The 12043-nt window shown below is 56.8% G+C and overlaps 1 protein-coding gene across 1 annotated transcript; it reads right to left on the bottom strand.

Moving 5' to 3' along the window:
• Nucleotides 1-1727: 1727 nt before the first annotated feature.
• Nucleotides 1728-10818, bottom strand: Cdc34 (cell division cycle 34). Its single transcript, XM_013022933.1, has 5 exons — nt 10486-10818; nt 6309-6395; nt 5935-6032; nt 5453-5587; nt 1728-2287 (listed from the first exon to the last, which is right to left on the bottom strand). Exons 1-5 carry the CDS (start codon nt 10660-10662, stop codon nt 2074-2076), a joined length of 711 nt encoding a protein of 236 aa, XP_012878387.1. The 5' UTR covers nt 10663-10818; the 3' UTR covers nt 1728-2073.
• Nucleotides 10819-12043: the final 1225 nt, after the last annotated feature.

The raw sequence follows: 12043 nt of genomic DNA, 5'->3' as shown, positions 1-12043 counted from the left end.
GGGCCTGGGCACTGTCCCTGAGCTCTTCAGCTCAAGCCACTTCTGGCTTTTTCTGCTTATGTGGTACTGAGGAATCAAACCCAGGGCCTCATGCATGCAAGACGAGCACCCTACCACTGAGCCACCTTCCTAGCCCTCCATGAGACTTTTTTGTCAGTCATGGGGCTTGAACTCTGGGCCTGAGCACTGTCCCTCAGCTCTTCAGCTTAAGGCTAGCGCTCTACCACTTGAGCTGCAGCGCCACTTCTAGTTTTCTAGTGGTTTTATTGTAGATAAGAGTTTCACGGATTTTCCTGCCGAGTTGGCTTTGAACTGGGATCCTCAGATCTCACCCTCCTGAGTAGCTAGGATTGCAGGCGTGAGCCACCGGCGCCCGGTTCTCCATGAGACTCTTATCTCCCATTAACCACCAAAAAAACTGGAAGTGGTGGTGCGGCTCAAGTGGTAGAGTGTTCGTTTTGAGCTGAAGAGCTCAGGGACAGCGTCCAGCTCCAGAGTTCAAGCCCTGTGACTGACAATCAATCAATCAATCAATATTGTTGGCCAGGTGTGGTAATACACACCTGTAATCCCAGCACTTGGGAGAAAGCCGAATTAGGATTTTCAGGCTGGTCTTGGGCTACACAGTGTGACTCTGCTTCCCCAGAACCTCCAAAGGACAAGCCAGGTGCCAGTGGCTCACACCTGTAATCCTAAGTACCCCACACTGACATCTGAGGATAGACAAGAAAGTCTGTGAGACTCTTATCTCCAGTTAACTACCAACAAGCCAGATGGAGCTGTGGTTCAAGTGGTAGAGCACCAACCTTGAGCACAAAAGCTCAGGGACTGTGCTCAAGCCCAAGTTCCAGGACTGGCACTGACACTGGCACACGTGCATTCACGTGCAACACGTGTGCACACAGGGCAAAACTCACAACCTAAAGACAAAACTGCAGTGACCAAACTGCAAAACCAGCCCTGTCCTACTTTGTGGTCAGGGGCCTGGCCATTTGGAGGGCCCTCAGGTTTGTCATGTACCCGACTCTGGGAGGGGCTCCAGCCAATGCAGCCACAGTCCTTTGCCACAGTAACTGGCCAAACCATGCTCATGGCCCTGGCCGTCAGCTACATGAAGCCACCACGGTCAAGGAAGCTGAGGCGGAGCTCAATTCTCGATAAGAGTCCCCATCTGTCCTAATCGTGTGTCTACCATTTGTGTTACAGGAGGCCTGAGTGACGCGGGGGTGGGGAGGAACAGGGATGAATTTGATCCAAGTACAATACACACATGTATACATTTATCACAAAACTCTTTTGTGCTATTAGCATATACTCGAAAAAAGAGGCCCGGAGCTTCCTGAGAGCAGCCAGGTAGACACAGGCTGAGGGCTGGAGGACTGCAGGCAGCCGCAGCAGCAGTCACCTCTCTGAGGATCCTTTCCAGCCCTTGGAACCTCAAGACTGTCTTCAGCCCTTACATGGCACAAGCTGATTAAGAAGCAAAGTGAGCCGCTTCCTTCCGCCATGGCTAGAGGTCGGAAGCTTCCACCAGTAGCTTGCTGACAACCCCAAGCCGTTGGACCTGGGCCACACGTGGGAAGCAGGGGGCAGGGACCTGGCTTCTGGGCTGGCTTCACCAGGATTCCTTGCTCAGACCCCAGACCCCGCAAGAGCCTGCCATCGAGGCTTCGAGCGGGTCAGCAGTGTGGAGACCACCTCTCCACCCCAAGGAGACCTTGTCTGCCTCCTCATAAAGCAGTTTTATTTAATTTCAAACAAACCAAAGCAGAGAAGAGGTGGCCACGGGTGATCTGTCCACTCCTGGGCTGGGCAGAGTCTCTGGATCCAGGCTGGGCCCGCCCGCCCCGTCCTTGGCCTGGGAGCCCGAGTGAGGGCGGCGGGCACTGCTCTTCTCAGACGCCGAGGAAAACCCAGGAACAGACACGGGAGGGAGGAGAAAACCTAACGGCCACCACCCGGGGAGGGGACGCGCCCCCACGCCCCCGTGAGGTAGTCTGTGGTCTGAGAGCCACACGGGTCCGTCCTAGTGAGGTAAAATTTTGTAAGTTTATTTGGGCGGGGGCCACGGCGTCAGGACTCCTCGTTGCTGGAGTCATCCTCGTCATCCCCAAAGCAGCTGTCGGCCTCCTCCTCCACCTCGCCATCCTCGTAGTAGTCGTCATAGAACAGATCGGAGCCCTCGTCGGGGGCTGGTGCCTTGGTCTTCACGCAGTACTCGGCCAGCGTGGTGGGCACCTTCACCCCGTCGCGCTCTGCATCCACCTTGGTCCCCAGGACCTGCTTCCTGCGGGGACAGGGCAGGTGAGGGCGCCAGGCAGGCATTGACAGTGCAGCCACAAATGTGCTAAGCACAGCCTGCTCTTCCCTGCGCAAGGAGCTAGGCGGCTGGGTCTAAGGACAGGCACGGCAGGAGCTGGCTTTGTGAACTCAGCCCCAGAGCCACTAGAATGGCAGGAGACTGGGCAGCGGGCCATGGCTATGGCGGCCTGCTGTGAAGATTCGAGGCACCAGCCCTGTCCAGACTCCCATCCAGACTTGGTGGGAAGCAGAGCAGACAGGAGTTAAGGCAGCCAGGGGCTTGGCCTAATGCCACTCTACCCACACGCTCAGCCTACATACAGGACACGCCACACGAGGACAGAGGCTACCACAGTGAGACCCCCGCCTCAGAACCACCAAAGCCAAAAGCAAGGCTGGGAGGATGGATGGGCCTGGCCCAGCGCCAGGACACCTAGGTGAGGGCCTGTGAACAGGAGCAGCACCACCTGTGAGGCCAGGCAGCAGAACATGGGAAGAGCCCAGGGATCCCAGCCTTTGCCCAGCAGCTTCCTACAGAAAACATGTGGGAGACCTGCACTTGAGGGCACCTGTGATGACACCTTAGGGGGAGATCTCATCCCCCCCCCAGGGGAGGGGGCTCCCTCCTTAGCCCTATACATGACTGTAAAAGGAGAGGCACGCTCCAGCAACCCTGGCTTTCCCAAGCCTCTACCCCACGAGCTGCTCAGCAGCTTGAAGCAAACCCAGTCATGGCTCCGCAGGCGCCATCTCCTGGCCTGAGCAGGGCAGAGGCATGCATGCTGCAGCCCGCCACGTGGGGACATGTGAGTGGCTCCCAGGGAGCTCTAAGGTAAAAATAGTCAGCTGTTTATTTCTGCTGGGAGGGGGATGGGGGGCACTGTGGGGAGATAGGGAGACTCAAGCTGGTAAGAACTGGGCCAATGGCCAGCCATGCGGGCCAGGGACCCGCTGGGAAACTGTCCTGGACCATGGACCAAGAGCAGGTACCACAGTGGCAAGTGACTGCAGGGCATTCAGGGTGACCAGTGCAGGTGGCGTCCATCTAGCCATTCCGAAGCCCCCTGCACCCACAGCCCTGCCTGCCAGCAGTGACGCCCAGCCAGGGATGGCTGCCCAGAACACCAGGTGCCAAGTCACGCTGCCCGATGGTGGGAAGGCTGGAGCTGCTGCATGCACACACGTGTGGCCCTGGGACCCCGTGTGTAGGCAAGGGCATGTGGAGCACAGGTGTCCATGTATGGTATTTCAAGCTTAAAAATACTCTGCTTACGCCAGGTGCTGGTGGTTTGGCCTATAACAGTAGCTACTCAAGAGGCTGAGATCTGTCTGTGGTTTGAAGCCAGCCCAGGCAAATACTAGAGTCTTTTCTCTAATTAACCAGGAAAATGGTATGGCTCAAGTGGTAGAGTGCCAATTTTGAGCAAAAATAACTAGGGCAGTCCCCAGGGCCTAAGATCATGCATCAGTACTGGCAACAACTAGGAAAATTGCAGGTAGCCATTTCTGAGGAGAAACGTATACATAAATTGTTATTCCCTTGGGTGGTAGGGCCTCACAAATGTTAGGCAAGCACCATGTATACATTTTGAGAAGTCTGGGAAGATTCCAAAGTCTTGATTGCCAGGCACAGGGATTAGGAGTGGATTTCCTCACCTCTATTTGTACGTGCACGACCTGCTTTCTCGTACAGCAGTGCCACTCCCAGACTGTGAGCCACCAATGTCTGTGGTACGTGAGGAGCTCTGACCCGCACACAGTGACCTCACTTAGCCCCCTCATCCCATCTGCTGACATGCTTGGCCTGACTTCCCACGACAGTGGGTCACATGGGCTGGTCCGGGCCAGGCGTTTGTGCACGCTTCCCTTGCCAACTACACTTGGGCTGCTGCCAGCATGGGAACAACAAAGCCCCTGTGCACATTTTCAGGTCAGGTCAGTGCTGGTGTAGAAGAGCCTCCCTTCCTCTTGGGTACAATAAAGAATGGAACACAAGGTGTGAAGTGCTGTTTGAAAGGTAAAAAAAAAAGTATCTGAGGTTGCGAAGGTGGCTCAGTGGTAGAGCGCTTGCCTTGCATGCTTGAGGCCTTGGTTTGATTCCTCAGTACCACATATATAGGAAAAAAAAAAGCCGGAAGTGTCGCTGTGGCTCCAGTGGTAGAGTGCTAGCCTTGAGCTGAAGAGCTGAGGGACAGCGCCCAGGCCCAGAGTTCAGGCCCCACGAACGGACCCAAAAAAAAAAAAAAAAAGTATCTGGGAAGAAAAATAAAATAAAAAAAATAAAAACATGGAAAAAAAATGAACAACAAAAAAATCAAGCCAGTAGCACTGGGGTATGCTCAGTGGTGAGATCTTACCTAGGATGTGCTCGGCCTTGATTCCAAACCCAGCACCACATACCAAAACCCTCACTGAAAACAGTAAACTCCACCGAACTGTGATGGTGGCTGATGGAGACAGAGCAGCTAGAGATGGCAGCAAGACAGAACAAGGAGGACAGAGGAGGGCAGGGTGCCTTCCCACACACCCTACTTCTTGGGTGCTACTTGCTGGCTCCTGGCAGGGAGACTGGAAGCAATGGGGCAGTGTGACAAGGACAAGAGGGTCTGCAGAGCCCCAAGACTAGGTGCTGCTTCCACAGCGGGAGGGCGGCTCAAGCACACACCTGCCACCAGTCATTCCTCTTCTGAAAATCATTCCAAGTTTCAAAGTTGCAACTAGTGATGGTTAGGCAGAAAAGTATTAAATCATTGCCTAGTGTGTGACTGAGGTCACATGTGAAGACAAAGCTGAGCGACAAGACCGAGAAGGGGAAGAAAGTGCAGAGTCTGGCGTGGATCCACAAGCACGGAGCAAGCATGACACAGGCCAGCACAGAGTGAGCATGACACAGGCCACCATCCTGAGGTGGGTAGAGGGATGACCACGTGAGTCAGGGCCTGTGGCTGTGAGAGAAGCTGTGGCAACATGGTAGACACTGGGTGGCCACCTGGATGGTGGGGGTGAGGACTCCAGGGCCCCTCCTGACCTGGGGGGAGAAGGGTCTTCCTAAGGGCCAGCAGACAGGTTCTTGTGTCCCACCAGCAGCGCAGGGCTGGGGACTGCGGGAGCGGGCAGCCCTACTCCGGAAGCCCCAGAAGCACGCGCTCACCGGATGATGTCCGTGTATTCCCGGTCCTTCCCTTTGCTCTCTTTCCACTTCCTGTACATCACTGAGGCGTCCACATTGGCCGGCGAGAAGGTGTTGGGCTCATTAAGCAGCGAGATCACACTCAAGAGGATGGTCCTGGGGGAGCAGCAGGTCAGAGGGCAAGGCCATAGGGAGAGCTGACAGAGGCACAGGCAACCTCGGACACCCAGGCCGGTGCCCCATCTGATGCCTCACACCTCGGGAGTGTTGCGGGGCAGCAGGGGCGGAGCAGGGAGGAGTTGCGGTGGTCTCCTTGGGTCCGGCTGGCATGGGCTCAGGAGTGTGTTGTATGGGGAGCCTACCACAACTTGGGGGAGGAAGAAAGCTCATTCTACATGTGGGGCCAGCCAGGGATTCAGGAAGCATGGCTGGCGGCTGGGGCGAGCCAGCACCACAGTGCACCCAGGCAACACACACACTCGCATGCGGGAGCCCAGCCTCACCTGACATTCTGTGTGGGGTTCCACCTCTCGGAGGGCAGCTCCCCACTCTGGGGGTCGTCGACTGGGGGGTGGAGGATGGAGATACACACATCCCCTGTCTGTGAGGAGGAGGGTGCACAGGTCAGACGCAGCTCTGGGGCTCCCAACACCAGGGTTTAACAAGAGTGCAAGGCTGCAGGGAGGTGTGCGAGGGAAGTGGGAAGGGAAGTGCAGGGGGCGGTGAGGCACGTGCAAGGCAGGTATGTCAGGAAGCATGTGGGTCAGGCATGTGTCTGGAGGAGGGCAAAGCTGGCAGGCAGGCAGGCAGGCACTGGCAAGGAGGAGGATGGGGAGGCAGGAGTGAGCGAGGCACATGGGACGGGGGTGGGGCTCACCTCATAGATGTTCGGGTGCCACATCTTGGTCAGGAACCGGAAGGCAGGTGGAGAGTATGGGTAGTCAATGGGAAACTTCAGACGAGCCTGTGTATGGTAGAAAGTGGGCTTGTTTGTCCTCCTGTAGAGCCCCATACGTCACAGACAGGGTGACAGAGGCCCAGCACTGTCTGGGCTCTAGCGTGTTGGGTGGATGCCTGTGAGAACTAAGGGCCTCTCCATCTGGGTCAAGGCATGTAGGAGGCCTGCAATCAAGTGCTTAAAAAGCTGATCACTGCCCCCTCAAAGTCTAGGTGGTGGAGCCAGGCTTGGTCTAGCCACAGGGTGGGGGGTGGAGCCAGAAGATGGGTACCTGCCATCAGGTCCCAGGCAGCCCAGGCCTCAGGCACCAGCCAGCAAAGCTATCTGTGAAAGGAAGTTTGGTAGGAGCAAGGAGGGTACTGTAGATTCCCCTAAGGGAATCTATCTTAGGACCTGGTGTTTAAGCTCAGCAGAGTGTCCACCTGGCTAGGAGCTGACTGACCAAGGGGGGAGATGAGCCAGCAGGGAATCATCCCAGGTCAGCACGTCTCATCAGCTGCCCAGACCAAGGGCGGCCACAAGGGGCGGATGTGAGTCACCTGCCTGGGCGCCAGCTGCTCAGCCTGAGGCCAAGGTTGGCACCACCCACTGCCTCCCAGCTCTCAGCAGGTAAACAAGGAAGCTGCTGCTTGCCAGGGTCCTGGGATGTTTTCAGGGAAAGAGTAGAAGCCAGGTCTCACCAGCTCTGGGCAGGGAAGGCACAGGGAGTGGGGTTTCTCATGGAGAGTGAGGCCCAAGAGGGGAGAACTCTGTGGCCACAGTGATCCAGGAATTTGGGCCAGAGAACCTGCCCAATGGTTCTCTCAAGCTTAGGGCTTGGCTCCTAAGCCTGGATCCCTGGGAACAACAAGCAAGGGCAATACCCTCTCTGTACCAAGTCCCACTACACCTGTTTTGTTGTTGTTGGCAGTACTGGGGTTTGGTCTCTCAGGGCCTCAAACTTGGTGGACAGCCCTTCTACGACTGAGTTATACTTCCCCCACCTACCTATGAGTCTTGCTTTTTTTTTTTGGGGGGGGGTCCGGTCATGGGGTCTGAACTCTGGGCCTGGGCACTGTCCCTCAGCTCTTCAGCTTAAGGCTAGCACTCGTACCATTTGAGCCACAATGCCACTTCCAGCTTTTTTTTTTTTCCTGCTTATGTGGTGCTGAGGAATCGAACCCAGGGCCTCATGCATGCAAATCAAGCGCACTACCACTGAGCCACCTTCCCAGCCCATGGATCTTGCTATTTTTTGAGTCTAGACCACAATTCAACTATTTACTGGGTAACTGGAATGACAAATGTGTGCCATTGGAGCCACTAGTGCCTGGCTGTACTTATTCTAAACATCTCATGGGGCTGGGAAGGTGGTTCAGTGGTAGAGCGCTTGCCTTGCATGCATGAGGCCCTGGGTTTGATTCCTCAGCACCACATAAGCAAAAAGAAAAAAGCCTGAAGTGGTGCTGTGGCTCAAGTGGTAGAGCGCTAGCCTTGAGCTGAAGAGCTGAGGGACAGCGCCCAGGCTCAGAGTTCAGGCCCACAACTGGACCCCCCCCCAAAAAAATCTCAAGACACAGTTGGGCATCATTGGCCTCACACCCCTAAATCCTAGCTATACAAGAAGCTGAGATCTGAGTATTGTGGCTCAAAGCTAGCCCAGGCAGATTATATCCAATTAACCAGCAAAATGACAGAATGGAGCTCCAGGGAAGAGCTCCAGCCATCATGGAAAAGCCAAACAAGACTGTCAGTTCACACCCCAGCACTAACACCAAAAAACCAAAATAACAACAAAAAGACCCAGAAGTGTTTGTGTTCGTGTGTGTGTGTGTGTGTGTGTGTGTGTGCGCGCGCAAGCGTGCGCGTGCGCGCCTGCCTGTGCATATGTCCTAAAGCTTGAACACCTAGGGCCTGGGTGCTGTCCCCAAGCTTTTGTGCTGAAGGCTAACACTCTACCACTTGAGACACAGCTCGACTTCTTTTGTGGTGCTTAATTGGAGATAAGAGTCTCAAGGACTTTCCTGTCCGGCTGGCTTAGAACCATGATGCTCAGATTTCAGCCTCCTGAGCAGTTAGGATGACAGGTATGAGCCATCAACATCCAGCTCAGAGTTGCCTTGCATGGCTGAGCAAGCTGAGGTTCAGAGAAGAAAATCATCTTAGTCACACAAGGCTAGTGAGCCTGAGAAAGCTTTCTCTCCCTTTCTTAGTACTGGGCACTACCAGGGGCTTGTCCTCTGCCTCAAGGACCTGCTATGGCTCCTAACAGAGAAGTGGGTGAGGTTGGATGAGAAGAAGCACTGCAGCAAGTACTTAGGGAACATGGTGGCTGGGGCACCCACAACTCACATGTGTCCACACTCACTTGGCAAGAGGGTCCCCCACACCCTACACCCCACACTGAAGACAGGAGGGTGCCATGCTACCTCATGATGTGATCTGTACCCAATAGGGCCCCACAGCAGCTGTTTCTAGAAGTATAGATAATCTCCCAAATGCCAGCCTAAAGGCTCTACCCACAATCCTTTGCAAATGGGCAGCAGCCAGATTGAGGCTTTTTGTCTGGAGTTCTGGGCTGGCCTCAAGGTGGAATGCAGCTAGCCATGCTATGAGCAGAGCCCTCATCCTTACAGCCACCTACTCCCAAAAATACACAAAAGGAACTGCAGGGGGTGTTACTGCTCATACCATCTGGCAACCTCAGAAGTTTCTCAGCTCAGATTCTGTCCCAGTGTAGGGAGGAAAGGCTGTCCACCGTCTTCTCATGTCTATCTTATAACTGGAACCTCTACTTACGAGGAACACACCCCACTGGAGGACACAACTACTCTCCCTGCTACAGAGCATGTGGCTTAAAATATCTGCTCCAGCGGGACACAGGTGGCTCACACCTGTAATCCTAGCTATTCTGGAGGTAGAGAACTGAGGATCGTGATTCAGAAACTAGCCCAGAAAGGAAAAAGTCTGTTAGACTTTTATCTCCAATTAACCGCCTTTGAAAAAGCTGAAAGCAAAACTGGCTCAAGTGATAGAATGCCAGGGAAAAAAAGCTAAGGGACAGTACCTAAGACCTGAATTTAAGCCCCCAGTAACCATCACCCAAAACAAAACATCTGCTCCAAGTGCAAAGCAGACAGGTTATCTATCTGCCTGGGTCCATCAAGGGCAGTGAGTCCTAGCTTCCAGGAAGTCAAGGGCAGTGACTTCCTGCTCCCATCTACCCCTACTTCTAAGGCATTAGATCCTTATTTTGCTCTTCTAAGATCCTAAGACCCTGACAGAGGAGGAGTTCAAGGACACCGCTGGGCTGAGATGGTGAGTTAAGAAAATTTCCCCTAATGTGGGGTCTTGGTTTTCAGTCACACCAGACAAAAACACAGCCAAGTCCAGGAACCACCCTAGGCTTCCTGCTTCTAACAATCTGGCAAGCAGTTGGCTTTAAACCACCAGAGGGCAGAGGAAACTGGCAAGAAAGGCGACCCAAGAAGCTGCCTGTATTAAGTGGAACTTGAGAAAGGCTGGTCAAAAGTGACACAGGAGCCCTGAGCTTCTGCAGTAAGCACTCAAGGGTCCAGGACTTTGGCAGGGTCCTGAACCGTGGCTCCTGGGACAGGGGTGGGCGTGGCGATCCGAGGAAACAGGTTACATAAAGCCAGGGTGAGGCTCAGAGGCCTGGCCAGCTGCTATGGGCAAGGGTGGCTACTTTCCAAGCAGGTCCGGCTGCCAAGGCCCCATCCGGGCTTCTGCTGGAACCCGAGCAAGTGGCGGAGCCAGTTCACCCCGACTACCCCTCCTTTCCCATGGGGCCACTCTCCCCAAGAGCAGAGCTCGCTAGATCGGGGTGGGGCTCGGGTTGGGGGGGGAGGAAAGAAGCTGCCATAGACAGCGCCTTCCCAAGAGTTAATTCAACAAGCGCCCCATTTCGGAGCCAAACTGGGAGGGTCCCGCCCCCTTCTCTCCCGGAGACGGATGGGGGAATCTGGAGCTGCTTTGAGAGAACTGGCGGCCCACCAGAGACCCCTGGGGGAGGCCGCGGAGGACTCGGGCAGAGGGCGGGAAGGGTGATCACGACACAAAGGGGAAACTGAGCCGCCGCCAGCGCGGCCCAACTCACCTTGAAATAGCCGCCCTCGTAGTAGGTGTTGGGGGGCCCGAAGATGGCCACCTCCCAGTTGTACAGGTCTCCCTCATCCACCAGCGTCACTCGGAAGCCCTCCACCGGCTCCTCCTGCAACCCCTTGAGTTCCAGAAGCAGCGCCTTCTGCGAGCTGGGCACCAGCGGCCGGGCCATGGCGGCGGTGGACGGGCCCGGGGCTGGCGTCGCACCGGGCCGCGGAGCCGCCGCGAGTTCGCGTGACGGGCCGGGCTGCTCGCTGGCCGCGGGAGAGCCGCCGCCTTCTTCCTCTACGCCGCCGCCACCGCCGCCGCCGCCACCGCCACCGCCGCCGCCGCCGCTCGGGGCCCCCGGTGGCTCCACTCGCTCTGGCGCTGCCGCCGCCCGCCCGGCGCTCTCCTCGGTCCGGCCCCCGCAACCCACCCCAAATACGCCTGCGCGCCGCCGCCGCCGGGTCCTGAGTGCGCCTGCGCGCCACCACCTAGCCTTCGAATGCGCCCGCGCGCCACCACCGGGTCCGGATCGCGCCTGCGCGCCCGCCCGCGGGGCACGTCGGGAAGCGGAGTCTCCTCCCCGCCCCGCCGCGCCGCGCAGGCGCCTCGCGCTTCCGGCTCCCCGGAGGCTGCCGCCACCTCCGCCTGCACGAGCTCTGCCGTCGCCTGTGCGCGGGGAGGCGGGCAGAGCTAAGGCTGCGTGATCCCACCGGCTCGCCTGGGCTTTGTGGGCCTTTTTTTGTGACGTCCCCTAGGGGGTGGGGCCGTGGGCGGGGAGTGGGGCGGGGCTCCGGTTCGGGTGGCGCCGGGGCAGGGGCTGGGCCGCTGGGCCCCCGGGTCCTCTGTGAATTGTAAGGCGTGGGAGATGCCCCCTCAGGGCCGGTCCCTCCGGGCCCTAAGAGATCTGGGGCGGGTGGGGGCGTGGCGAGGACCGGCTTCCCCCAGTGTCCTCAGGGGTGTGTCTGACAGGTGGGGAAGGGGCCGGGCAACTGGAGGAGAAACCGGTTCACCTCTGCCATTCAGCATTCATCCCACCGGACTGCCCTCCCCACTCCCCTCTCCCCGCCCGCGACCCCCATGGAGACCCGAACCTTGTGACTGTAGGAGAACTCCTCCTGTCATCTCAGGCTGCTCTTTGACCAGCCAGAATCCTGCAGAAGCAGACCAGAATGCAAGAAGAAGCGTCCAGGGGAAGAGAAAGCAGACAAGCAAAGGCCTGGGCTAGTTAAGATTTCTGCTGAACCCTGCCCCTGGGCTTCACTTACTGGACCCTGCCTGAGCTTGGGCCTGCTATGTCCTGGTCCACACACCTACTCATTTCTTGCCTGGACACTTGGTCATGAGTGTTGGGGGTGGTAATGGCAGCTTAGGCAAACTCTCCAGGAGGGTGGATAAGGTATCTGTGACCTGTAATGGTGGGTGGCTGCATCAATCCCAGACACAAACAGCTTCATCGACATCTCAGGCTGGGGTGGAGGGTGAGTCTCTCTCACAAGTGTGCCAGCATCCAGCTACTGGCCACGTGATACGGTGTCTCAGCTGAGGACCGGAGGTAAACCTGTCTA

Source organism: Dipodomys ordii, unplaced genomic scaffold (genome assembly GCF_000151885.1).
Source record: "Dipodomys ordii isolate 6190 unplaced genomic scaffold, Dord_2.0 Scaffold64, whole genome shotgun sequence".
NCBI lineage: Eukaryota > Metazoa > Chordata > Mammalia > Rodentia > Heteromyidae > Dipodomys > Dipodomys ordii.
This window is presented reverse-complemented; position numbering and strand designations above follow the sequence as displayed.

Excerpts from the sequence above, each read along its gene's own strand:
- Cdc34 (XM_013022933.1), bottom strand. The coding sequence starts at position 10,662 with ATGGCCCGGCCGCTGGTGCCCAGCTCGCAGAAGGCGCTGCTTCTGGAA. Across the intron at positions 6,033-6,308 it reads GGCACCCGAACATCTATGAG|ACAGGGGATGTGTGTATCTC; the intron begins GTGAGCCCCACC and ends TCCTCCTCACAG. Across the intron at positions 2,288-5,452 it reads GAATACACGGACATCATCCG|GAAGCAGGTCCTGGGGACCA; the intron begins GTGAGCGCGTGC and ends CTGTCCCCGCAG.